Genomic DNA, 27,667 nt, shown 5'->3' with positions numbered 1-27,667 from the left:
AATATTATGGCAGAGCTGGCAACTTGACGAGAGGAGGAGGCCTTGAGTGCATATGAGAGCATCAAAAGCAAATTTTTCTAATGCACGTTTTCAGAAAAGAAGACATCCAATGTTTGGTGGAGGAAGTGATTTACATGGAAGAAAGTGGGAATTAGAGGCTCAAGCTATGTTTCTGGTACCTACAGCCATTGATCTAGATACAAAATTAAATTGTAACTGTTTTAGTGACATGTTAATATTTTATCTCCATTTCAGTTAACCACAGATATTCCTCACTAAAAACCTTAATAATTTGACCAAAGGCTAAAATGACCTAACATCAAGATAATTCCCACTTTCTTCCATGCAAAAAAAATGAAACTAGACCATCAACTTACACCATATCTAGATCAATGGCTGTAGGTACCAGAAACATAGCTTGAGCCTCTAAGTGACACAAAATTGGAAACTTATCTTTTTATAACATTGTCGAGGGTTTGGGGTTTTGTTGTTTTATTTTCAGTATTTTTGAAGTTTGATAATAGCTAATACTTATAGTGCACTTACTGTATGTTACATATAATTCCTCACATTAAAATGGGTTATTATGAAGATTGCATGAATTAATATATGCAACAACTTGCAGAGCTGGTATTCAAACTCTGACATTCTGACTTCAAATCAAGGTACAGTGTACTATGCATTGAGATTAAACATTTGTGGGACAGCATTATGATATATCTATCATTACATATGCAAACACTGTTATGTGGGTCTGTTCTAAAGTTAAATACTTCAAGTACATTTTTTAAACAAATCTTTATTGTTGAATGTATAACAGATATCTCTCTTTTTTTCCCCCTTGACTCCTTCCTCCCCACCCTCTCCTGCGTTCCCCACACTATTTTCTGTGTCCATTGGTTATGCATATTAATTCTTTTGTTTCTCTCTTCCTGCCCCACCTCCCCTTTTCCCTTTAAGGTTCTCAATCTAACAACCAATTTTTACTTCTTAATCCCTTTATCTTTTTCACCCATCTCCCCAACCCCCCTCCCATCTGGCAACCAACAAAATGTTCTCTGCATTTATGAGTCTGTTTCTGTTCTGTTTGCTCATTTAGTTTGTAGATTCAGTTATTGATATGTTGATAGATATGTATTTATTGCCATTTTATTGTTCATATTTTTTTATTTTCTTCTCCTCCAAGGAGACCCATCAACATTTCATATAATACTGGTTTGGTGGTGATAAACTTCTTTTAGCTTTTTCTTGTCTGGGAAACTCTTTATATGGCCATTGATTCTAAATGATAGTTTTGCAGGATAAAGTAATTTTGGTTGTAGGTCCTTGTTTTTCATCACTGAATATTTCTTGCCACTCCCTTCTGGCCTGCAAAGTTTCTTTTGAGAAATCTGCTGACCATCTTATGGGAGCACCATTGTGGGTCACTAGCTGCTTTCCTCTTGCTGCTCTTAAGATTTTCTCTTTGTGTGGAACCTTTTGCATTTTGATGATGTGTCTTGGTGTGGACCTCTTTGAGTTTATCTTGTTTGGGACTCTCTGTGCTTCCTGGACTTGTATGTCTGTTTTCTTCACCAAGTTAGGGAAGTTTTCTGTCATTATTTTTTAAAATAGGTTTTCAATTTCTTGCTCGCTCTCTTCTCTTTCTGGCACTCCCATGATGCAAATGTTGGTATGCTTGAAGTTGTCCCACAGGCTCCTTATACTATCCTTTTTTTTTTTTTTTCTTTTTTCTTTTTGCTATTCTGATTAGGTGTTTTATGCTTTCTTATATTACAAATCAATGGCTAGCTTCTTGGCTCCACCTACTCTACTATTGGTTCCCTGCAAATTATTCTTTATTTCAGTTAATGCATCCTTCATTTCTGACTGGTCCTTTTTTATGCTCTTGAGGTCCTCACTAAGTTCCTTGACGTTCTCACGAAGTTCCTTGAAATTCTTACTAAATTCATTGAGCATTCTTATAAGCAGTGTTTTGAACTCTGCATCTGTTAGATTGCTTATCTCCATTTTATTTGGTTCTTTTCCTGGAGTTCTATTCTGTCATCTGGGACCTGTTTCTTTGTCTCCTCATTTTGGCTGCCTCCCTGTGTTTGTTTCTTTGTATTACGTAGAGTTGCTATGTCTTCCAGGCTTCAGGGGGTAGCCTGTTGTGCTAGGTGTCCTGTAGGGTCCAGTGGCACAGCCCTCTGTGCCACAGCCAGCTGTGACCTCAAGGTGTACCCCTCATGTGGACTTTACACCCTTCTGTTCGCACATCAATGGGAGGAATTTACTCAGGCTAATCAGCTGCAAGTCTGGCTGTGTCCACTAACCACTGACCTCTGACTACCTTGGATGATCAGTTGTGTAGGAGCCCACCACTCAAGTAAATTTTTTAATGTTCATTCAAGAGGGGTATATAAATAGAAGAGCAGAAAATTATCATAATTATTCATTTAAAAATATCTTTATGGTTTTCAGACGAAACGGCGATGCTGTGATAGCAGATACTGTTATGAAATTTAAATTCTCCAGAAATAACAATGCAGCATCAATGAAAAGCAGAATTGAGTCTGTTTTACATCATATACCGAATAAATTTGGAAACATGGAAATAAACCCTTCAGATGAGATAATAGGCAAGTACCATTTTTATGTACCATTTTATTTCAATATATCCCTCAATATAACTAACCCAAGTTTTAAATTAATGAGAGACTGACCTATTTTTTCTCCTTGGAATTAAACTTTATGAAAACAATATACTATAAAGCTAGATATAATATGTAGCTCTCTAATATAAATTTTCTAAAGTTTAAAGAATTGTTTAGCATTCATATAATACATTTTATTTGCTAAAAATTCTTTATTAAATTTCCCTTTCAATACTCCTTATGAGGAATATTTTGTTAGATGTTCTATTTGTAGGTATGTTACAGGAACAGTCAATAGCTTCTCAAGGTCAGAAAATAATTAAATGATCATTTCACCCAAAACAGAGCATGCAGCTGTAAGGTGTGTGGTCAATACTTGTAGAATAAAAAAGGAAATTAGCAGGTTTAACAATATCCCTATATTCTCTCTGAAAATCATCTCTACATCTACCTTTCTTGAGTCTATGTCTATTTTCTTTCATCCCTATTCCTATAACTCTGGTTCAAGCCAACATCATTTCTCACTTGAACTTCTGTGCTAGCCTCCATACTACCCTCCTTTTATATTTTCTTGACCCCTTCCAATCTATTTTCCACAAATTGATCAGGGAAATATTTTACAACATAAATGCAATCTTGCTTAAAAGCCTATAATGGCTTCTCACAAAACACACACACATGCACACACCTCTGTAAGTGGAATACCATATTTTCTGGTTTGCCCAAGACAGTCTCAGTTCATGTCAGTTGTCCCAAGAACCATGCTAAATATTGCTAAGTGTCCTGGTTTGGACAATAAATGATATGGCCATCTCATCTAAAGCAATGCATGATCTGGTTCATACTTGCCCCTCCAGTCTCATATTATAGCACTCTCTTCTTCGTTCACCATCATCTGGCCACACTTTCATTTCCCCCACCAGTCAAGCTCCTCTCTTCCTGCCTCAGGGCCTTTGCAGACATTGTTCCCATTTGTTACAACACTCCCTAGATCACCCCTGCACAACTGTCAGGTGTCATCAGAATTATTACTTTCTAAATGTAAGCCTTTTCTAACTTCTATTACTCAATTTACCCTCATCAAAGACTTCTTCATTTACCCTCAACACATATCACAAAGGAAACTACAAAATTATTTGTGTGATATTTATACTGTTTGTCTTCATCCTATTCTGTAAGCTTCCTAAAGGCAAGAACCAGTCTAACTTGTTGATCCTACTGTCCTACTACTTAGTATTTGGTATAATAGATACTCCATTAATATTTGTTACATGACTAAAAGAAAGGAATCACTTAATACATAGATAGAATTTAAGGGCACTCTTCCATCTTTGTCATATATTGCTAGCTTAATAAACCATGACTCCCTCATAATAAGCTCAAGATTAAAGGATTTTGGTGGCTCCAACACTGGACTTTTATTCAATCTGTTTACCAACAGATAAGGATATAATTTGAAATCTGTTGGGACACAATCACTGCACCAGGACCACAAAGTTTTTTCACCAGCTCCTCCAAATTTTCCAAGTCCTACCCTGGACTCCCATTTCCTCTGCCAACAACTAAAGAGTTAATGCTTAGCACAGAAGAAACCTCCAACACACTGCTCCTGCTCCATGAGCTCCATGGCAGGTCATGTCCTTTGTGAATGGCTAACACTCATACATTACAGTTTGTTTAATCTTCACAACAACCATATCTTATACTTTGATTGTTTATGCTCAGAAAAACTGGGTAATTGCCCGGGGTCATAGAGTTAGCATGGAGGGGCATCAGGTCTTGAAGTCAAGTCTCTCTTGTTCAAGGGAGGAAAAGCAGTGGTCAGCTCATTTTATTTCCTGCCTCTAAAAGAGTTTTTTTTTGTTTTGTTTTGTTTTAGTTTCTCTGATACTTACAAAGCAGATGTGATACCCAAGCACTGTGAAACTTCTGGCAGCTGATACATTTGCATAATTGATTTTAGAGAGTGTGATAACCTCTCTGAGAAGTTTAGATTTATCTTATAAGAAGCTGATTTCTCATTAAAAGATTTCAAGCAGAGAAGCATATGACCTGACATACATTTTTAGAAAAATAAGTCTGGTAAAGTCCAGGTGGATGCATGGAAAAGTGCAAAGTGGAGGCAGGAAACCCAGTTTGAAGGTTGTTGTAGTAGAATAGGTGTCAAATGATGAAAGCATGAACTAACAGTGGCCAAAGGAATGGGGAGGATAGAGCTAATTCAAAGGAGAATTAGAAATTCTAGAAACCAATAAGATATAAAAATGACAAAAAAATAAAAGGCTAAAGACCATTTCAGATGTCTTGCTACTAGTAGAAGTAAGGTCATTACTAAATGAGAAGCCTAGGAATCTGTAGTTTAGCAGCCCTCTAAGTATTTCTGATTATGGTTGTCCGAGAGCTACCCGTTAAGAAATTAAATAAAATGATATACAGTCCTTAATGTATTAATCTTACTCTCACTCTTTGTTTTTTGACACCAGAAATTACTAACCAGGATACAGAAATTATGCTCACTCAAGGTAACTTTTAAAAGTATTTCATAAATATGGGTTACTAGAATATGAAGAGTAAGTGGTCAAGTCATTTGTGCCTTTTGCCAAGGCAGCGTCTATTAAGGTGATATCTTTATTCTTAGTTCACTCACATGCATGGTTGTTGAGCTAAGACATTGCTGATTCCTTTGGCCCTTAGAGTGCTATTCAGGTTTACCCCTCCTTTTAAAGGAAAGAAGAGGTATCAGTGGCATTCCACCAAATCTGTATCTAGTATTACCTCATGAAAAATTCCTTGGCAGCTTTGGGAAGCTTTTCCTACCCTGGTCCTATGGTAGCATTTCTGTAGAATTGTAAATTATGTTTGGTGACATCATTTATATGACTTCTATTAACCACCAGAACAGTTTGCTTTGTTGTGGATTTAAGTTAATTATAAAGTATAATTTTTAAAAATTATAAAAAGTATTGTCAGTTTTATGTCAATAACCTAAAGGAAAAGTCACTACTTTCCAAAGTTATTCTGTATACTCTCAGGCCTGGATAGCAGAAATATAATCACCAGAAAACAGCAGTTTACTTCTCTGCTGACACAATGTACTTAGAAAATAGTTTAATGTTCCTCAATAGCTGGCCTATTTCAGATACTTAAGTGATGCTATGAGATAATGCTACCTCTTGGGTGTTTTTCATCTTCATTATATATTTAATTTATGCTTCATTTTGATGAAAATGTGCTTAAATAAATTTCTAGAGGTTTGGTTGGAGGTACAGCAAAGAAACCTATGTTCCATGTATATGCTTAACGGAAGTATGGCTTCTCTATCTGGGAAGTTTGTTAGAAAAAACATACCTGTGGATGGTTGTTATATTGAAGACATGTCAGCTCCAGCAATAGAAATTGTTGGTGGTGATATACTTCTAATTTTTTAAAAAAATTTTATCTTTATTGTTGAAAATATTACAAATGTCCCTCCATTTTTCCCCCATTGACACCCCCTCCCCACGCCAGCTCCCCCTGCCTTCACCACACTGTTGTCTGTGTTCATTGGTTATGTTATGTGCATATAAGTTCTTTGGTTTATCTCTTCCTGTTCCCCCTCACCCCCTTTCCCTCTGAGGTTTGTCAGTCTATTCCCTACTTCCATGACTCTGGTTCTATTTTTTTTTTTTACCTGTAATTTCTTAGTAACAAATAAAAGGAAATACATCATGGGAATGAGAGTTGGGAGGAACTGAATGGTTGGCCCAGCCTATTTCAGCTTTGGCCATTGGAGTGATCATGGGCTCTCTTAAAATTCTGGTATCTTTTGGTTTGTTTCATTCTTTAAAAAATTTTTTTCAATTACAGTTGCTATTCAATATTATTTTGTATTTGTGTCAAGTGAAGATATTTAAATAAACCGTGTGTGTGTGTGTGTGTGGTGGAATGCTTAAGATCTACTCTCAACAACTTTCAAACTTGAAAAGAAATTACTTTAGATCCACAAAATATTCTCAAGAATGGCAGGATCTTAAGCATTCTCACCACACATACAAAAGAGTTAATTATGTGAGGTGATGGGCATGTTAATTATCTTGATCTTGGTCATTATTCAACAATGTAAATGTATATCAACTCATTGCATTGTACACTTTAAAAATATACAATTTATTTACCAATTATTCCTCAATAAAATAGGGGGAAAATGTCATTTCTGATTTGTTCCCTAGTGTGGGTCTGAGAGTAAATATTTCTTTCTTTTATTTTCAGCTTTAAGGTATAATTGACAAATAAAATTATAGGATGAAATATAAAGTATACAATATCAGACTTTGATATATAGATATAGATATATTAAATAGATTCCTTTATCTAGTTAATTAACACATCCATCACCTCACATATTAATCCCTCCCCCTCATTTTTTTTGGTGAGAACATTTAAGATCTACTCTCTTAGCAAATTTCAATTATACAATACAATATTATCAACTGTAGTCACCATGTTATATATTACATCTTCAGACCATATTCAACTTATAGCTGAAAATCTGTGCCTTTTACCAAACTTTCCTTATTTCCCCCACTCCCAGCCCCTGACAACAACTTTCTACTCTGTTTCTATGAATTGGACTTTTTTTTTTTATATTCCACATGTGATATCATGTAGTAGCTGTTTTCGTCTGGCTCATTGCACTTAACACAACACATTAAAGGTTCATCAATGTTATTGCAAATGACAGGATTTTCTTCTTTTTAAGGCTAAATTATTATCCCATTATTCCATAAGTGTGTGTGTGTGTTACATTTTCTTGATCCATTCACCCACTGACAGACACTTAGGTTGTTTCCATACAGTGTCAACATTTTTAATAGCTCCCAGGGATGCCCATACTGCAAGTCACAGACCACACTCTGACTAGCAAAGTTACAGAGAAGATGGAAATTTCCTAGTGAACCTGTGCCTGAGCTGGTGCATCCAACACTGACCTACTGTTACCCCAGCTCATGAGGAATTCCAGAGAACTCTGAAGCTATTCCAGAATCTGAAGCCACATGCCAATTAAGTTCAGAAATGTTCTATAAAATTCAGTTTATATGCAACAGTAGTCACATAAGTACTCTAAAAATATAACATATTGATCATGCTTTTAGAAAGGCTAGCATGTCCTGGGAAAGAATACACAAAAGACAGAATACATAAAAGTCATAAATGATGAACTTTTATAACATCTCCCAAAAGTAAATAAATCATATTCCCAGAACATTAATACTCTTTTCTCATTAGAATGTGGGGCCCATCCGAACCTAATAACATTGTCTGAAGAGAGAGTCATGGGAGGCACCAGGGCTGAGGAAGGAGACTGGCCATGGCAAGTCAGCCTACAGTTGAATAACATTCACCACTGTGGGGGTGTCCTGATCAGTAACACGTGGATCCTGACAGCAGCTCACTGCTTCAGAAGGTGAGGCCACAGCTACCTACCCATCTGGAACAACTGGGAGAGACACATACATGAGGATCCCATATATACCCCCAGGACTGAACATGATTAGATTGAATCAGAAATAATTCAATACAAAAAAATTGAGTGTAGTTTTCCTATTCACGATAGCAAACATAATTAGTTGCCTTCAGCTTGCTAATGTATTCCTATTTATTTATTTCAGGTAATAGTATATCTTCATGGTAAATGACAAAGATTTATATGTCAGAATGCTTATTTTAAATCTTAGCTATGAAAGGTGGGCATTTATTGAATCTCCACATACCTCTCTTTTATTATTTTTTCAAATTAGGGGCAAATAGGGACATACTATTATCTGTGCCTTAGTGTTACTGGTAGGATTAAATATATACTAATGCAAACATGTTAAATGTTAACACAATAGATGGTTGAAAAAAATTATGTAAGCTGATCAACAGACTGATGGCTGATCTCAGACAGCCTAATACCATTAATTTATTCTTTCAAAAGAATCGAGTGTCTGCTATGAGCACAATGTTATCTATTTTAGAAGCTAATTAAACAAATAATGCTCCTACTTCAAGAGAGCCTAAATTCTAATGTTGGAGGTAGATATACACAAAAATAATGACCAATTACAGGGAATAACATAATATAAAATTAATTTAAACAACTTACAGAGTATTCTTCATTGATGTGAATAAAGGTTATTGCTAACATAATTAGAGTAATAAATTACCAGTAGATAGTAGTATACATAAACTTATTCTATTGGAATAAAGAAGAGACCCTACTGCTCATAACAGATCTTTAGACTTTAGTGTGACTAAAACATGTTAGGTTCAGTCTTACCTTATCATTAGGGTATCCTAGCCATAAACATTTTGGAGGAACTAAACTCAAAAAGTTAACTCAGAAAAGTGATGGTGATCTGAATGCATATATTTCTGACCATATCTATTCTCTTCTCAAACTCTTTCAATAACCACTATCTCAAATCTATCCTCCTTACCACACTTCCAAAGCACTCCAATTAGAGCAATTCAGATTTATTTCTCAAAGCACAAACCTTGAGCTCCAACCAGATTGCATTAGTCTCTGCCACTGATTTTTGCCTACATTTTCCCACTTAAGACCATTTGCTCAATCTGATTATTCTCTTTAAAATATTAGTATTTCTTCCAAACCTCCATTTCTATTGGAATTCTGCAATTTCTAAGAAATCCTTTACAGATTTGAGGGTACTGCCTCATACTAAAATGCCTTTTTAAAAAGTGTTTGTTAAATTAAGAGGGAGTACAGTTAAAAAAAAAAAGTACAGCCTGACAAGTGTGGCTCAGTGGTTGAGTATTAACCCATATACCAAGAGGTTGCCCATTTGATTCCCGGTCAGGGCACAGGTTGTGGGCCAAATCCACAGTGGGGGGCATGCTGGAGGCTGCCAGTCGATGTTCTCTATCATCAATAATTCTATCTCTCTCTCCCTCTCCCTTCCTCTCTCTAAAATCAATAAAGAAAAAAAACTATTACAGCCCTGGCTAGTGTTACTAAGTGGTTACAGCATTTTCCCATGCACTGAAGGGTAATGGGTTCAATTCCCAGTCAAGGGCATGTACCTGGGTTGTAGGTTTGAGGTAACCAATCAATGTGTCTCTCTCACATTAATGTTTCTCTGTCTCTCTCTCTCTCTCTCTCTCTCTCTCTCTCTCTCTCTCTCCCTTCCCTCCCTCTCTTCTACTTTCTTGAAAATTCAATGGAAAAAATATCCTTGGATGAGGATAAATAAATAAATAAATAAATAAATAAATAAATAAATAGACTAGTACATGGATTCTGAACAAACATTTTAGCAAACCCCAAATTATTCTAAAATTTTTTAGCTATATTATAACAATATATTTTTAACATAGTGAATAAATTTGAAATTTCTGATAGCAGAAATTTCTGTTATCAGGAGTAATCAACATTTCTATTTAGACTGACACATTTATTGCTGTGTCCCAGAAAAATACAAGTCACAGAATTAACAAAAACATTTCTAACTTCATTGCCATCTGAAAGGCCCAAGAATAGGAATGGCACTAATTGACTTCAATCACCCCCAAGTTTAGGAACCAGAAATCGAAATACCTGGACTTAGCAACAAGCACTTAGAGTAATCTAGAATGCAATAGAATCAGTACTGAATTTAAAGCACTATTCAAGCCTGGACAGTTTTTCTCAGTGGTTAGAGCATTGGCCCACAGACCCGAGAGGCCAGGGTTTGGTTTCCGCTAAGGGCATGTACCTCAGTTACAGTTTGTCCCCGGCCCAGGTTGGGATTGTGTGGGTAGCAACCAGTCAATGTGTCTTTCTCACATCAATGTTTCTCTCTTTCTCTTCCTCCCTTTCTCCTTCCTGCTCTATCTAAAGATAGATGCAAAAATGTCCTCAGGTGAGATAAAAAAAAAAAAATAGATAAATAAAGCGCTATTCAGATCCAACAACCAAAAGCTAAGTAAAGGGTATTACTATAATGAAAGCTACAGTTGTAACTATCACCGATGATAACCAAAGAAATCTATGATTTTAAAGGCTTGGAACATGTAGGAAAGTTTGTCTCCCCAAATCCTTGTATGTCACTCTCCCTGTAGACCTGATTGTCACTGAGAACCCATTAGTGGGGATTTGTTTAGGGCATGACCAACCTTACATCAGGTACATAGAAGACATGAGGCTTTCAAAAAAAGGAGTCTTAAATTGTCACCTCTTTTATGAAGCTTTCCCTAATGTTCTCTTCCTTCTCCTACCTTATTCCCATAGAATTCTGCATATTAATCTTCAACAGTAGTCCCTGTGATTTATGATTATCTCTGTTCATCTCCTCCATTAGTGTGTACAGCAGCTCAAGGACGGGACCATAATTATTTATATTCTTATTCCCAGAGAGTCATACTATTTATTATACAAAGTAGATATTTAGTAATGGCTTGTTGAACTTTAATTAATGAAAATAATAGTTACCTTCAGTGAGTACTTACCTTGTGCTAAGCACTGTGCTTAACATAGTTCCCTTGTCTGAATCAATACTTAAAATTGTGTGAGAGGGAATCATCTAGCATATCTTATGCATTAAATAAACTGAGAATTGGAGAGTTTAAGTAACTTGCCCTAAATGACGCTGCTAATATGTGGCATACCCAAGATTGAAACCTAAATCTAACTGGTTCCCAAATCATGCTCTTATTCATTTGCTTAAGAAAAAAAAAAAAAAGAAGGGAGGGAGGAAGACAAGGAAGCAAGGAGGCAAGGAGGGAAAAAAGACAAAAGAATATTTTTATAATCTCCACTGTGAAGACCCTATTCAAATGAAGTTCAATATAAAATAATCATGTATTTGCTTGTTGTCAAACATATTTTTCTTTAGACTTTTTAACTAATATTTACTCTTACATAAACTACTGTACCTTATAAAAGCATTTCCTAGATATAACATTTTTATTTTCTGTATCAATTCTACTGTCTATATCTAAACTCCACAATACTATTAAGTTATTATTTGGTTACATGTAGTTTTTATTCAACATTAGGCTTAACATTGTAAGCCTACAATTCATAGATCCTTATTTTCATTGGTCTGTACAAGATCTTTCTCTCATTTCAATTTATGTTTTTCCTTTTATACATAGATCCTTCTTCCACTGCCTTCCCTGCCCATATAGGCCTCACATTAATATTTTACATATGTCTTTAAATATACAATTACCTACAAAATCCATTGAGCTTTTTACGTGTGTGTATATGCCTTTCAGTTATACAAGTAGCATTGTGTAGTCTCATAGTATTGTGTTTCTTACTGTTGGGGCTCAACTCTGGGTATTTTAATCTGGTCCACTATAGAAACCAACATATTTCTTTACCCAAGTAGATTGCTCCAATTTCTCACTACCACAAAGAGTGTGTACTCACACACACACACACACATACACACACACACACCCCTACCTTTATTTTTGCCTCTCTATAAACCTTAAGAATGTCTCTGAAATATGTTCCCAGAAGTATATATGCAGTCTGCCAAATACACTAGATTGCTTTCCAGAAGTTGACATCTTCACCAGTAATGCAGAGATTAAACTTCTCCTCTTCATCAACACCCAATTATTCTCTTTTTGAACTTTTGTCAATCTTATGAATATACATCAGATGCTCTTTATTGTTATAATTTCCATTTCTCAGCTTACTCATGGGTTTGAGTATTTTTTCACATATCTACTTGCTGATTGGCCTTCCCTTTCCATGAATTGCTTATTAATATATTTGCCCATTTTATAATGATCTTCTGAACATTTATTATTGGTTTACCGACTTGTTTCTGAATATTCTACAAAAGTTTTAGATATTAAATATTGCAAGTATTTCTCATGGTTTCTCACCTATGTAGTAAGTTTGTTGATAGTATATTTAATTTTGATTCCAAGAAATTTACCCATTTTTAACTTATGGCTATGTTTTAGGAGTCTGACTAAAAAGTTCCTATTCCTAGGTCACAAAAATAATGCTCTACACTTTTTAGTCAGAGAGAGAAGGGAGAGATAGAAACATCAATGAGAGAGAATACTGATTGGCTGCCTCCTACATGCCTCCCACTGGGGACTGGGCCCACAGCCTGGGCATGTGCCCTGACCGGGAAGCAAACCTCTTGGCGCATGGGTCAGTGTTCAACCACTGAGCCACACAAGCCAGGCTCTACTTTTTTTTTTTTTTAGTGAGTGCTTTTGGTTATTCTCCCCCCACACACACACACACACGTATACAAACACACACACACATACACACACACACAAAAATCTTCAACAAGCATCACACTTAGTAGAGAAAAATCATTCATCAGCTAATAAGGCGGGAGCCTCTTTTCATCATTTAAATGGAGCTTTTGCCTAAAGGCAAGAAAAGGAAAAAATAAATATTAGAAGAAGGTAGTTAAAAACTAAAGTGGACATTATTTCAGACTTCTCAGTTGCTTAGATGGGAGAATGTAGAAAAGGGAAACATCAATGAGGGGATACCAAAGAATCCAAATATCCTCACTGCAATAGAAAAACACCAAGATTTTCACCAACCTAAGGGATGTTTTCTAAAATCTTTCTATGTTTCTTTACACAAACTATTGCTCATTGTGCCAGTGAAGAGTTAAACTCAATTACTAGCTATGTAATACAGGAATGTATAGCTAAGAATAGTTGATCAAACAATTTCTAGGTGGTGGCAGGGGAGGGTAACAAACACAAAATCCAATATTTGAAATGTTCTCAAATTTCCTATTCAAATTCATGGTTTTGTTTTTGTTTTTGTTTTTAGCCACCCTCATCCTCGAGAATGGACTGCCACCTTTGGTATTTCCTTAGCATTTCCTGTACAGAGAAAAAGAATACAGACTATTTTGATGCATAACAATTACAACTTTGTAACTCATGAAAATGATATTGCAGCTGTGAAACTTAACAGCAATGTCACCTGGACCAAAAATATCCATAAGGTGTGTCTCCCAGAGGCTACCCAACATGTAGTACCTGGTTCCGTTGCTTATGTAACAGGATGGGGATCTCAAGTATATGGTGGTAAGTATCTCAGAATAAATAAAACAAAAACAATAAAAATCTCCTGGTACTTGCTATTATACTTTTTTTTAAAATTAGGAAATGTCTGAAATATGGATTCTATGGACATAACCATCTTATATTCTGGCCAGTCTAAATTGTAGTTATTCCTGAGTTTCCTCAGCAAAGCAAAGCAATGCCCCTAGCTACTATGGAGAAATCTCAAACACACAGGAAAATGAAAAATAAAGTGATAAAGAAACATGAGTTCTCCATAGGGAAATAAAAAAAAAAAAAAGGTGAGAAAAAAAAAATGAGTTCTTTAATGACCCAGAGATTCCATGTGACTCAAATGACTCCCTAACAGGAAAATAAAATAAAAATGTTTAAGAGGATTTGGCTAGGTATTCTCTAAGAGTGTTAATACTCTTTATGGTAGTAACAGCCATTTAAGGTATTCTGTGATTAAATAAATCCTGCCTCAAGCAAGATACTCTATATGTACATAAGCATTGCTCAGGTTTGTTTAGTGAATGAATAAAATGGAAATAAATATGAGGGCAATATGAGGAAGCAAATAAGGGTTACGGGGAAAATAAGAGTATCATCAGCCAGGGAGTGGAAAGAGCATTAACGATTTTCATGGGTTTATACCCATGTTGTAGATGTCTCTCTAGAATAACACAAAGATGTAATTGTCCAAGAAAGTTTTTGTTGTGTTTTGATGGCTCAAAGTCATTTGGTATAATTTGTGCCAATCACAAATATGGCAGTGTCATTTTGAGGGAACATCAAAATAAATTAGTTCTTTAGCTTTGAAACCAGATTAGTTTCTTTTTTGTTGCTACAGTAAAAGTTATTCAACGTGCAATTTTCCAATTATAAGTCAGTCAATAGATCATTTAAATGCTACTAGTCATTTTTAAGATAGCAAGTTTATTATTTTCTCTTAAGGTGTAAGGGACATCACAAAGCTAAAGCAAAAATAAAAGAAAGAGAAAAAATTGATTTGTGTAAAAAAGGTTATCTTTCTCTACTTATGGGCATCTTTGCTGAGAAGAGACTCCTAAGTACATCTTTTAATAGCCTTCTTTTCTGAATAAGAAATAATGTTTGGAGTACATTTATTCCTTCTCATATTCACCATAGAGTCATTAAATTTTTTTATTTTGAAGTTCATTTTCTTTCTGCTTTATAATTAATAGGCAACACAGTTAGAGATCTACAGCAAGGACGGGTCTACATAATAAGCAATAATGTATGTAATGCACCAGCTGGTTATAACGGGTTAGTCTCGTCTGGAATGCTATGTGCTGGAGTACCTCAAGGGGGAGTGGATGCATGCCAGGTAAATTCAAGACAATGTTATCAATAATTTCATTCAAGTTTTTGAGTTCTTACTAGCATGTGATACTATGATAAGCATGAAGATAAATTACAATACACAGTCCTGATCCTCTAAAAATTTATGATCTAGATTTTAGAGATAAAATTTTCTTGTGAAGTGGATTTGTCATGAAACCATAATTTTGAGACGCCACATTGCAGAGTGGTTAATCCAAGCTCAAGAATCAAACAGACATGAGTTTGAATTCCTTAACCTCTATAACCATTTCTTTTATCAATAAAATGAGAGTAGTAATAATCATAGAATCTAACATTTTTACATACTACTAAAGAATAGAGATTAAATTTGCAGGACATGTACTAACAAAGCAACATCAGCTATCTCAGCTATTGTTATCATTATTAATCTAGATCATGATCACTGACATTAGTAACTTTGATCTCAATCTTTTAACCACTATGAGGGTTTAAATAAATTAATTACTTATCTAAGAGTCAAACACAATCATTGATTTTAAGATATAAAAAACACCTGAATATCAGTATCTTGAAGGTAGAAAATTTATTTAAATGCTTAGTTATTTGAGCTACAACAGCTCTCAAATTGTAAGATAGCACAAATGAGGAAAAAAAAAAAAACTATTTGGATCTAGCCTATAAGTTTCAGTCAAATACAAAGTAGCAAACAATAAATATAAAATTCTTCCTTTAAAATCATTAAAATAGATTTTAATAGTAAAATTTTAATTAAGTTATCTAAACAATTGATATGGTTATATCTTTCAGTAGATGTTATTCCTATGTCTGAAACCCAACCTCATATAGTAATAGCAACAACTTCTTAGTATCACAAATTATATTTCTGAAATTAAGAAAAATCTATCTGTTTTCTTCAGAAATCTGATACTGTTCTCCTGAGGACTGTATGTAGAGGAAAAAAAGGGTTTATTCTTTCCTCAAACATTACTAACTTTTATATTTAGTGCACACATTATGTATTTTTAAAAAGTAGATAAGAAGTAGTTCTCACATAACTTTTGTGAAGACTCCAATGCATGCATACTTTCCCTAAAACAAAACATTTTTATTGACTACAAGTTGTGTATAAGTGAGGGGAATTGTTTATCAATTTTCAAGATACTATTAATTACCCACAGCCCTTTATTCCCTTTAAGTGGATATGACTTTGTGGTAGAGAATGCTTCTTGCTTCCCTAACTGCTGCTTTTTTATTGCTAGCCCTGTTAACAACAAATTCTCAGCTTTCATAGTAGTTGTCCAGATAATTCACCAATCAAATAAGAATCACACCTCTGTACTGATAATTCCAGATCTACTAAGAGCATTAATTAGAACTGGCTTAGGGATACACATGAGTATAAAAGGGTGTTATTCATGCTTTACCCATGATGTCCTTTACCTTCTGTGTATACAAATTCAGCTCTTCCCCCAAGCCTAGTTGAAGCCATAACTCATCATGACACTTCCCTGTGTATTCTATACCAGGCCTCATGATTTTTACCTGAAGTAGTATAATGCATAGAGTTTGTGCCTCAAGAATGAATAGTACTTTACAAAGAGCTTATGATGTCCTATTCATTTCTGTTCATTCATTCATACATTTGAAGAAAATGTATGAATTAGTTTCTATACGTCAGAGACTGTACTAACACAACAATGTGTTCCATGTAGTCGGCAAAGCTATGGTCTAGAAGAAAGAACATAAGCTCAGATGTCTGAACAGTCAGGCAGTGAAGCTGGCCAGATAGAGGAAAAATGACATATCCCTCTTAGTTTTATATTTGCTTGTCCACTCCTGGTAAGACATTGCACAGAAAAATTTCTCACTATAAAGGAAATGGTAACAAAAAACACGATGATGAAAACAGTGCCGAGAACTGGTTAAACTGAAGCATGTATGCATAATCTGAAGGAGGAAGGTGCCAAGCAGTTCGATCACTATAGTACTTGCCATGCAAGCTGGTGATTCACACACTGACCCTTCTTCCCATCTAGACCAGTAATTAAGTAGGTATGGAAGAACTCACTACTAAGAGCAGACAAATGAATAGCAAACTGTTCTCAAGCACATGGTAATAATGGCTGATTTTTATTAGTACTGACTGACAATATGTCAGGCAGAACATATATTAGACTCGTTTAAACACATAAAAACACTATTTACAGATGAGAAAACTGTGGCACACGAAGCTATTAAATAGCTTACTGAAGGTTATATAGCTGCTAAGTGGAGGATTCAACTCTGGCTATCTAACTCCAGGACTCACAGACTAACCCCATCATGCAGCAAGTAAGACCTACTAAATTTGGCTCCCTAACTGGAGAGCATATGCACATATTTGTTGGTTGGTTTATTATTATAATTGGCTGGTAAGTATTTCATGAGGAGTATTTTACTCATTGCCATATAAATATCTTTCTGCTTATTCACCAAAAAATAAAATATTTGAATGACACCATGCAGGGAGAGTACTATGACATATAAAGGAGGATGTGAGACTGCTAAAAACCCATTAATTCAACAAATGTTTTCTTAACATCTCCTATGGGCTAGAAGCTTAAGACACAGCAGTGCCTAGAATAGGTATACCCCTTCTCCAATGGACTTTACCAAATAGAAAAACAGACACTGAGCAAGTATCATGAGGGTTGCAGAGATATGCAGCTGCTGCAATGAGGGGAATTTACCCAGTGGGAGTAAGTTCCAATAGGCACATGAATGTGCTTGTGTAAAATAATGAAGAAGCATGGAAAAAGATACACACAGATGTGAGAACACAGGCAGTGACAAACTAATCCAGCCCAAAGGCGGAAGGGGTGGCAGTGTGGAGGAAAGGCACAGGAGGTCAGGAAGGCTCCCTTCAGGAGGTAAAGCTTGTGATGAGTGGCAGCCATCAAGGCAACTGAAGGTGCCTGGGAAATGTGCTCCTCATCTTGTCACACTTGCTGAAGGAACCACGTGCATCGTTGGAAGATGTTGGTACTTTTTGCATGACTTGTTATAATATCTTAACAGGATATGTCAGATTAACTTTATTGTCATAATGGATATGACTTCTTCCACTGCCATACAAATACACTCCTTCATACTTCAGGGTTGTCTTCACACTGAAATAATCAACCCTTCTGTTTCTGTTTCCTTCAGGGTGACTCTGGTGGCCCACTGGTACAACAGGACACACGGCGGCTCTGGTTCCTCGTGGGGATAGTAAGCTGGGGGGATAAATGTGGTCTGTCAGATAAGCCAGGAGTGTACACTCGAGTGACAGCCTACCGTGACTGGATAACCGAACAAACTGGGATCTAGGGTGATAAAGGCCTCTCTGCTGCGAAGTCTGCATGCAGGTGTGCCCGTCTAAAACGCTAACACTCTCCTTTCCAACTGCAAAATAAACTGGAAGTGCCGTATTTAACATCCTTTACATAAATATGGTTTCACCAACAATTTAATCTTTCCTTATTACTATGGATTTTATATTTTCCTCAAGAAAACCATATAAACATTGAATAGTACTGTGTCTGAGTGACAGGAAAGACAGAAAACTAGTGACAAGTAAGAACTGTATTACACTTGTGGTAAGTGCTGGTAATGAGGAAAACAGGTATCAAGAGGAGGTTCTGGAGGCCTGGACATGTCTGCATCGTCAGAGGGCTCTTCTGTGAGGCAGGCTCACTGAAGCTGATGAGTAAGCAAAGTACCAAAATGTGCAAAAAAAAGAAGAGTGGAATAACAGTCAAGACAGAAAGAACAACATGAGGCCAGAAAAATACTATTTATTTGAAATTTCTGCTTAGTCAATATTGTCATTGTACACATACAGTCCTACAGAAATCTTAAATTATCCTGTAAGAACATGCTCTCATAGGAACTAACTGATGAAATTTAGGCATTTAAGATCAAAACTAAAATATTCACTCCTCAACTAAGACCCCAAAAAATTATAATTTTCATGACAACTTTTATTAAATATATTCTTCATCTGCATGAAGGAGAGAATTTATTCCATAATTGGGTAACTTACAACCACACAGTGCTTTTTTACAACTAAATAAGAGTAATTTTAAGAACTTAAGAACACCAGTGGCAGTTATTTTTGAGAGTTTAAGTATCCTCAATACCTAAACCCAAATAATGAATTGAACTTTATATATGAACACATATATGAACTTCATAACCAATGGACACAGACTATAATGTGGTGAAGGTGGGTGGGGAGAGGAGAATAGGGGAGTGGGAGTGGGCGGAGGGTACAATGTGGTGGGGAGGTGGGACACCTGTAATATTTTCAACAATAAAGATAAATTTTTAAAAAGTCATGAGGAGCCCTGGCCAGTTTGGCTCAGTGGTTAGAGCGTCGGCCTGACGTCCAGAGAGACCGGGGTTCAGTTCCCGCAATGGGCGCATACCTCAGTTGCAGCTTGTCCCCGGCCCTGGTTGGTCATGCGGGTGGTGGCCACTCGATGTGTCCCTTTCACATCGATGTTTCTTTCTCTCTCTGTCTCTCTTTCTCTCTTTCCCTCCCACTCTATCTGAACAAGAAATAGAAAAATGTCCTCAGGTGAGGATAAAAATAAATAAATAATCATAAGGAAACAATGTGAACAGTTGGTTTACAAAGAGAAAGCTTAATTTCAATTAGAAATGATCTTAGAGGAACTTTTTCTCTCCCCCCCCCCTCTCTCTCTCACACACACACACACAAACATAAATTAAAGTAAATACATTAAAACTCAATGGCACAGCAATTTATATAGTCTGAATCATGAATGCTACTGAAATTTTATGCGATCCTAGCACAGCTAAAGTGTTGTTATGCATTATCATCTCTGTGTCAGGGTTTCCTCCTACCAAAAGCTAAGTTAGGACACCTGGGTATCGGAACAACTATGTGCACTGTGATGAAAAATTAGTATTTCCGCATGTAAAATTGTGAGACCTACATTGAAGTCATTTACTTTTAAGAAATTGAAATTTTAACCAACTCTCATTGAAATCTATTTTTTTTAAAAGTGTTGGTTTACATTATTTCAAATAAATTTTAAAAATCATTTCCCTGCCTAAGTGTTCATGGAAGTTATGATTTATGAAGGCTAAGCCAAAACAATTTATTTAATTGGTTCTCCAATGAGAAAAATGCCAACTAGACTCTAAAGGCTTGGCACTTTTTGCTGCCTTATAATCAAGCTCTATAACTGAGACAGCGTCCAGCTGGACACTCCCTTGCTGCACCCTGTGAGGACAACATTAAACTGGTAATTTAGAGTATGCCCCAAGGGGACTGGGTTTTTGTGCCTGTGTTGGTGTGTTTGAGAGTGTGTATATGTGCACATGCTGTCATATAATCATAAATATATTTTTATTTATTCCTACATATCAAAAGCTATATAAAGGATAGTACTTACTTAGAAGAATATAAAGCAAATCCAATTATTTACTGAAACTCTAGCAGAAACTTTCTAGCACCCTAATTCAGTGCCAGAAAGAGTTAGAAATACCAGGGAGAATCATGTTTTGCATATAGAAAACACATAGACTAACCAATACTAAAAATTTTTTTTAAAAATAGCAAACTAACTGAATCCTTCTGCGTTTAAAATAGTGAACAGAACTAACAAAAGAGTCAGAATGATCCAAGAAAGATTAGAGCAAACAATTGGTCTTTTTTTTTTTTTTTCTTTTTTTGCATTTGGAGATCTTTATTACAAAGTGTAGATCAATAGTTTAAAAAAAAAAAAAATGTAAGCCCTACTGTTCCAGGCTTTCTATACATACTGATGAAACAGAGATAAACAAGACACAGTCCCTTGCCCTTAAGACACCCAGAGAATGGTGGTGTTGACAAACATATCACATAATGGATGCAGTGATAAAGAGCAGGATATTTATGCCTGGCCAGTGTGGCTCACTGGTTAAGTGTCGACCCATGCATCAGGAGGTCACTGGTTCGGGTTCAATTCACCGTCAGGGCACATGCCCAGATTGTGGGCCCAATCCCTAGTGGGGGGCATGTGGCAGGCAGCCAATTAATGTTTTCTCTCATTGATGTTTCTATCTCTTTCTCCCTCTCTCTCTAAAATCAATAAAGAAAAAATATTTTTTTAAATAGGGTATTTATTACAGAATAACAAAAGAAAGGGAGGTCCTAGAAGACGGGGAAATTATTCATCATAATATCAAAAGTGAATCTTCCAAAGCATCAGTTTGCCATGAACCATGCCAATTACTCTGTGGCTAGAGAGAAGGGAGCTAAAATCTTAGATTATTCATCTAAATCTGGAATAGGCTCTAATTTACATAATTCAATCCCCATTTTCCAGTTTGCTGAACAATAAATGGTCTGAACAGGTCCAAAATCGATTTTTCTCTTTATGTTTTCCATGTCTACATAATCCAAATCTCAAAACCTAGTCCATTCCATTTCTAATTAATCAGCTTGATTACTCTCCAATGAGGAAAACAGGTAATTTCCCCCACATACTTCTAGTGATTTATTTCTAAAAAGAATCAGTTGTCTTTTAAAGAAACAGTCCAGTCCCTTGTCATAGGAGATAGTTAATCAGATGTTTTGGGAGACCTCTGGAATGGGTCAAGCCTAAAAGTTGATCATTTCTATGTTCTGTATCTAAGATTCTCCCCATGATACACAAGTAACTCTGAGGGAGCATAAGAGCTCGGTGAGAAAGTAATTTCAGAGTATTGGAACCCTTGTTTGCTTGGTTAATCTGGTGCTCAACCATGAGACAACTCATCTAGAATAAAGAAATCAATCCAATCAGAATTCAAATTAAATAGAAATTTATTTCAGAGAAAAAGTCAACAGCATGAAATTAAAGAAATCATTTCAAAGCAAACAAAGCTCACATGGCTTTTCCAGGGTTACCGCTGAATTTAACCTACTACCAAACATAAAAATTAGACTGAAATTACTAATGGAACAGAAAATAAAACATTTGATACATTAATAAAGGCTTTTTCCTCTGAAAAATGCATCTGTTCAATTAGTCATTCATTTCTTTCATCCATTCATTTATTTATCAATAGCTTTTAAGCATTTATAATGTACCAGGGCAGTAATCTATAGTAGTCTAAAAAAAGAGGAAGTCAGGCAGAAGAATAAGCAAAGTTAAAGTCCTGAAGTGACTACAAGTCTGTGGGTTTGAAGAATAGTAAGAAGTTCAGTGTGGCATGGTGAGAAGAAGCAATCAATAATTGTTAGGTCATTCAAGAAAGACGACTTGAAGAAAATATATGAAACTCTTTTTTTAAAAATATGTATCATTCTGGATAGCAGGAAAGTCATTTTATTACTATTCATGATCAACATTAATATTTTAATAGTTGTTTTTATTCAGATTTTTATACATCTGGTAGGATTGCCTATCAATGCTAACATTGTTAATATACTTAAATATTTATAGTGTGCATGGTTCTATTCCAGTATTAGGTTCTATTTCTTCCACAATTAGTAAATTTCTTAAACTATAAGTTTTTGAGGATAAGGTAAAAAGATACATATAATTTTATTTTGTAACAAGAGACAAGCTCAAATGATTTAGAGAGAATGTTAAAAAATTGTATTTGCAGTAATAAAAGTGAAAATGTTTTAGATAATAAAATGGTATGTGTGTGTTTAAATAGAATACTTGTAACAGCCCTTAGAAAATAGTTAGGGAATCAATGGTCCCAGGGGGTTTTTTTGTGTTTTTTTTTTATTATTAATTAATTTTTGTTACAGATGTTTCTCCTTTTTCCCCCACTGATTCCCCCCTCCCCCTCCCTCCCTGCCCTTTCCCCAGATTGTTGTCCATGTCCACTGTTCATGCATACATGCATACAAGTTCTATGGTTCATCCCTCCCCCACCTCCCCCCTCTTTAGGGAATTGTCAGTCTGTACCCCGCTTCCGCGTCTCTGGGACTACTCCATTCCTCAAACTGTTATGTTCATTATATTCCACAAATAAGTGAGATCATATGAAACTTGTCTTTCTCTGTTTGGCTTGTTTCGCTTAGGATAATACTCTCCAGGTCCCTCCATGTCGTCTCAAAGGATAAGAGATCTTTCTTTCTTACAGCTGCGTAGTACTCCATTGTGTACATGTACCACAGCTCTTTTATCCATTCGTCTACTGATGGACACTTGGGCTGTTTCCAGATCTTAGCGATTGTAAATAGTGCTGCTACAAACATGGGGGTACATATATTCTTTCTGATTGGTGTTTTATGCTTCTTAGGGTATATTCCTAGAAGTGGGATCAGGTTTTCTTTGCTGGTAATTTTCTACCTTTCCATTTTTATTCCCTCTCTGTGAAGGATATAAAATTAAGATTCACATTTTGCAGTCTTGATAATTTGCAATGCTTTCACAGGGAAAGTCCTGAAACAAGGATCCTTTAATATTCTAAATATTTCCATTTTTTTATAACCATAGCAATTTAGTTTCCTGTTTTGGTTCTACCAGTTATGAAAAATAGTCTGGGTGTCCTACCAGCTCTTATTTTATTTGATTTGCAACTGGGAAAAAAATTATCAACTTCAGTAACCAACTCTATAATTTTGAGATACTAATACATGTTCAGAAGAGATACATTTAGTAAATCTCTTGAATATTACTAGATATTTATATGTTTCCACTAACAGGAGGAAAATGCCAGAATCTTACCTAAACTTTCTACTTCATCTAGTTTTCTGGAGTCTAACTGACCCATAATTTTTAAAAAGTCAGTTTTATTGCAAGTATTCACACTAAAGAAAACTTTAACATTATGTCAGAGCTTTACGGATTAATTTTTAGATGGCAACAATATAAAGATAAATTTCATAAACAGCAATGATGACTGTTAGTGTAACTACCTATGTTCCAGAGCTGGATAACACAGGCATTAGCAAAAGTAGGTTTGCAGTTGTGAGTATGCGAAGCACAGTTTATTCTTGTATTATTAATTATTGTATTATTTATTATTATTATTAATGTACTTTGCCCACCCCTGTATTTTCACATTGTCATCAGACATTTTTTGCATGTTGCCATTTTTAGAAAATGAAGGAATAAGGAAATAAACTCAACTCATAATATGATCTAATGGTCACATTTAGTTGAAGTAGTATTTTCCTTAAAATTTATTTAAACTCCATGCAAAAGATCAGAGAAGTTCATTGATGTAACCACGTTCACACAGTAGGAAAAGGCAGAAGACAACTCAATTGCTGGTTATCTGATTCAGACCAAAGTTCTTCATCACTGCCCACCACCTCTCACTAGCCACTCATACTACTCTTCCATGCACACGGGTCTATGGAAGGACCATGGTGGGCCACGCCAATGTTTCCAATTTCTTTTCTGTAAAGCTTCATGGATAATATTCCCTACTTCATAGGGTTTTACTTCAGGTAAATGGGGAAATGTGAGCATTTTGTATAAATAGACAATATAAAATTTGGTTATTATAAAAAAAATTTTTTTAAATAGAATAACAGCCAGCCAAAAAAAAAAATTTAAGTGGGAATTCTTGCTCTGAAGGTATACAATCAGGCAATTTATTTCCCCAGCTATGCAGTCTAAAAAATTGTTTTATTTTACTGTTTAATGTCAATGATAGTAAGTAAGCTGTCTTTTTCTAAAGATCTAAATCACTCAGAAAGGAAGGGCCACTCTGGAGCAGAAAGTACAAATTTGTCTCCCACGTGGAGGTTCCAGTCCTATCAGGTAAAGGATCTCGGTTACCTCCAGTATGGCTGGGTAGTTTCATAAAGGCTGTCTGTTTTTTCAATGATAGCACTGAGCTCCATTTCAGAATTCAGGTCAAAAAAAAAACAGATCAGGAAGGATTAAAGCATGAAAGCTCCAAAGTTCACACTCTCTTGTTAGCAACATTTATATTTTCTTATTAAGTGAATATTAAATCTCTCTTTTTACACATCCAGATCAAAGTGCTATCCTTAAGTTAGTGGGGGGGGGGGAATAAGTTCTCATAAAAATGCCTTCCGGATGTCTTTCTTTTATAAAAATGAAGCACACCTACAATATTACAAAGTGAGCTTTTTTACATGATTACAAAACTCATTTGGGTAGAACTCATAAAGCAGACAATTTCAACAAATTCTAACATTAATATACTGAAACTGTAGTAGTTAATATTTTCAGGCCTACCCTACTATTAAACCTATAAATTGTATAAAACATCTTCTATCCCATCTGTTAAAACTTGCTCCAGATAAAATTGTTTTATAAGAATATCTCTTTTTACTGTCAATTTTGCTAGGATACTCCCACATAAGCTGATCTGCTGGGTTACTCCAGTATAAACTGCTCTCAGTCTCTTCACCTGACCAATTTTGAAGATATGCTCCAGCTAAAAAAATTTATTTTAATCTAAAACACATATTTCCTCACTAAGTGTTCTACATCACTGGGGGTGCTTGTTTTTGATAAATAGAAACCATGGAAGCAAAACTTGTCTTTTTTCCTAAAATTTTTTAGGAAAATAATATATGACAGTGGACCAAGCAAAGACGATTGATACTAATGTTGTTTATAATTGTAACCTAACAATACTCAAATATATGATAAAATCAGTCAAGTTGCTTCCCACCAGCAGGCAGCCAAGACATGGCTTTTGCTCAGTAAAGAATAGATGACTCATTCATTTCCAACCAACTGCCCTGGCCGGTTTGGCTCAGCGGTTAGAGCATCGGCCTGCGGTCCGGAGAGACCCAGGTTCGGTTCCCGCTAAGGGCGCGTACCTCGGTTGCAGTTTGTCCCCGGCCCTGGTTGATTGTGCGGGTGGCAGCCACTCGATGTGTTCCTTTCCCATCGATGTTTCTCTCTCTCTCTCTCTGTTCCTCTCTCTCCCTCCCACTCTACCTGAACAAAAAATGGAAAAATGTCCTCGGGTGAGGATAAAAAAAAAACATTTCCAACCAACTGCTTTGCCAATATGTTCATACACGTGGACACAGCTATATCTGCTTCATATTGCTGACTATTTAACTCCTGAGATTGTTTTACAGAGTCATTATAAATAGATGCTAATTCTCCCTTGAAAGACCATTTGTTGAGCTCTCAAGCATACGATATATGCCTCACATGTTAAGGAATGAAGTAAACGCTATGTAATAAAAATTCTCATGGCCAATAACTAAAAGAATAAACTAAAATTTCATACAAAAAATCATGTTTTCTTATAGATCAAAAACCTAATCATTGAAATAATAAGAGTAATGATAAGAATGACAGTTATAAATAGTTGATATTTATAAAGCATTTGCTAACCTCCTCACCCCTATGTAATAATGCCAGGACAGATATTGTTATTATAACTATTTTTAAAAGGAAAACCCTAAGGTTCAGAGAAGTTAAATAAATGTCTAAGATCACAGAACTGGTAAGTTGCAGAGTTAGGATTTCCAGGCAGGTTTTCACATTCTGAAACCCGTGTACTTATCATTTAAACACTAATTGTTAGCATAATTTTACTTTTTTTTTTTTTTTAATCCTCACCCGAGGATATTTTTTCATTTTTTATACAGATAGAGTGGGAGGGAGAGAGAGGAAGGGAGAGAGAGAGAGAAACATCGACGTGAAGGGACACATCGAGTGGCTGCCACCCGCACGACCAACCAGGGCCGGGGACAAACTGCAACCAAAGTACGTGCCCTTAGCGGGAACCGAACCCGGGTCTCTCCGGACCGCAGGCCGACGCTCTAACCGCTGAGCCAAACTGGCCAGGGCATAATTTTACTTTTTTACATATAAATATTATTTGTATTTTCCCAACCCTATGAGTTTTCAACCTAAGATTCAGACTCTCTAAATACAATTTCCTCCACAGTACAATGATAGTCGTGTTCTCACGAGTAGCCTCTGCATTATGAGAATCACCATGTTCTGATGAATCAGATTTTCAAGGGTTATTATGTACTTGCATCTCTTATTACCTTATTACCAAAAAAAAAAAAAATGTCCTCTGGCTCTAATTCAAATTGAAACCTGCAGAATGATGACACACAGATGATTTAGTAAGTTTATTTATGTTCTTACCCATCTTTTTCTACACAAATTCTCACTCTTAGTTTGATCATATGCAACCTTTTGAACCATGTGGCTTCCATCTGTAAGTACCACATAGAATCTGGCCTATTTTCCTTTCTTTCCCAGTCTCAGATATGCCCATATCCTGTGCTCATGAAGCCACTCATATATATCAGCCTCACCACTGTAGCCACCTATGTTCCACATCCAGGCCACAAATGCTACCTCCAGAGATTTCCTAAACTTCCAATGCTTGGGAATGATGGAGGTGTCTGTGCAGGGGCAGAAAGACTGGCTTCTCCCAAAGTCTGTGCCACACTTTTTCAACAACTGTTCAATGATAAACAATTCTGAGCGTTCCAAAGACTCAAGAAAGAACTCTTCAATATTTCATTCAGCTTGTACTAATTATTCCTTCCTTAAAATCTCACCAAACTCCTCCTTTTAATAAAATGTTTTTCTGTTTGGGGCCTTGAGTCCTCCAGCTCTAAGAGCTGACAGTTCCTAGGACCTGATGCATCCCCTGCACTTCCTCTGGCTACTGCCACCAATGGATAACTGACTCCTCTGGAGGAAATAAACAAAAGCTTCCAGACTCATCAATGCAAT

The 27,667-nt window shown here is 35.8% G+C and overlaps 1 protein-coding gene across 1 annotated transcript in view; it reads left to right on the top strand.

Moving 5' to 3' along the window:
- Positions 1-19,213, top strand: part of TMPRSS11D (transmembrane serine protease 11D) — a 61,497-nt gene extending 42,284 nt beyond the window's left edge. The window contains exons 5-10 of the mRNA XM_036275885.1: positions 2,464-2,621; positions 5,120-5,158; positions 7,902-8,079; positions 13,423-13,682; positions 14,867-15,009; positions 18,174-19,213. Of these exons, the coding sequence (XP_036131778.1) occupies positions 2,464-2,621; positions 5,120-5,158; positions 7,902-8,079; positions 13,423-13,682; positions 14,867-15,009; positions 18,174-18,335 (940 nt within the window). The 3' untranslated portion in view covers positions 18,336-19,213. The remainder of the gene's footprint in view (positions 1-2,463; positions 2,622-5,119; positions 5,159-7,901; positions 8,080-13,422; positions 13,683-14,866; positions 15,010-18,173) is intronic.
- The last annotated feature ends 8,454 nt before the right edge of the window (positions 19,214-27,667 follow it).

Source organism: Molossus molossus, unplaced genomic scaffold, assembly GCF_014108415.1.
Source record: "Molossus molossus isolate mMolMol1 unplaced genomic scaffold, mMolMol1.p scaffold_m16_p_1, whole genome shotgun sequence".
NCBI classification, from domain to species: domain Eukaryota; kingdom Metazoa; phylum Chordata; class Mammalia; order Chiroptera; family Molossidae; genus Molossus; species Molossus molossus.
The sequence above is the reverse complement of the archived record's forward strand: the minus strand, read 5'-3'. Positions and strand labels throughout refer to the sequence as shown.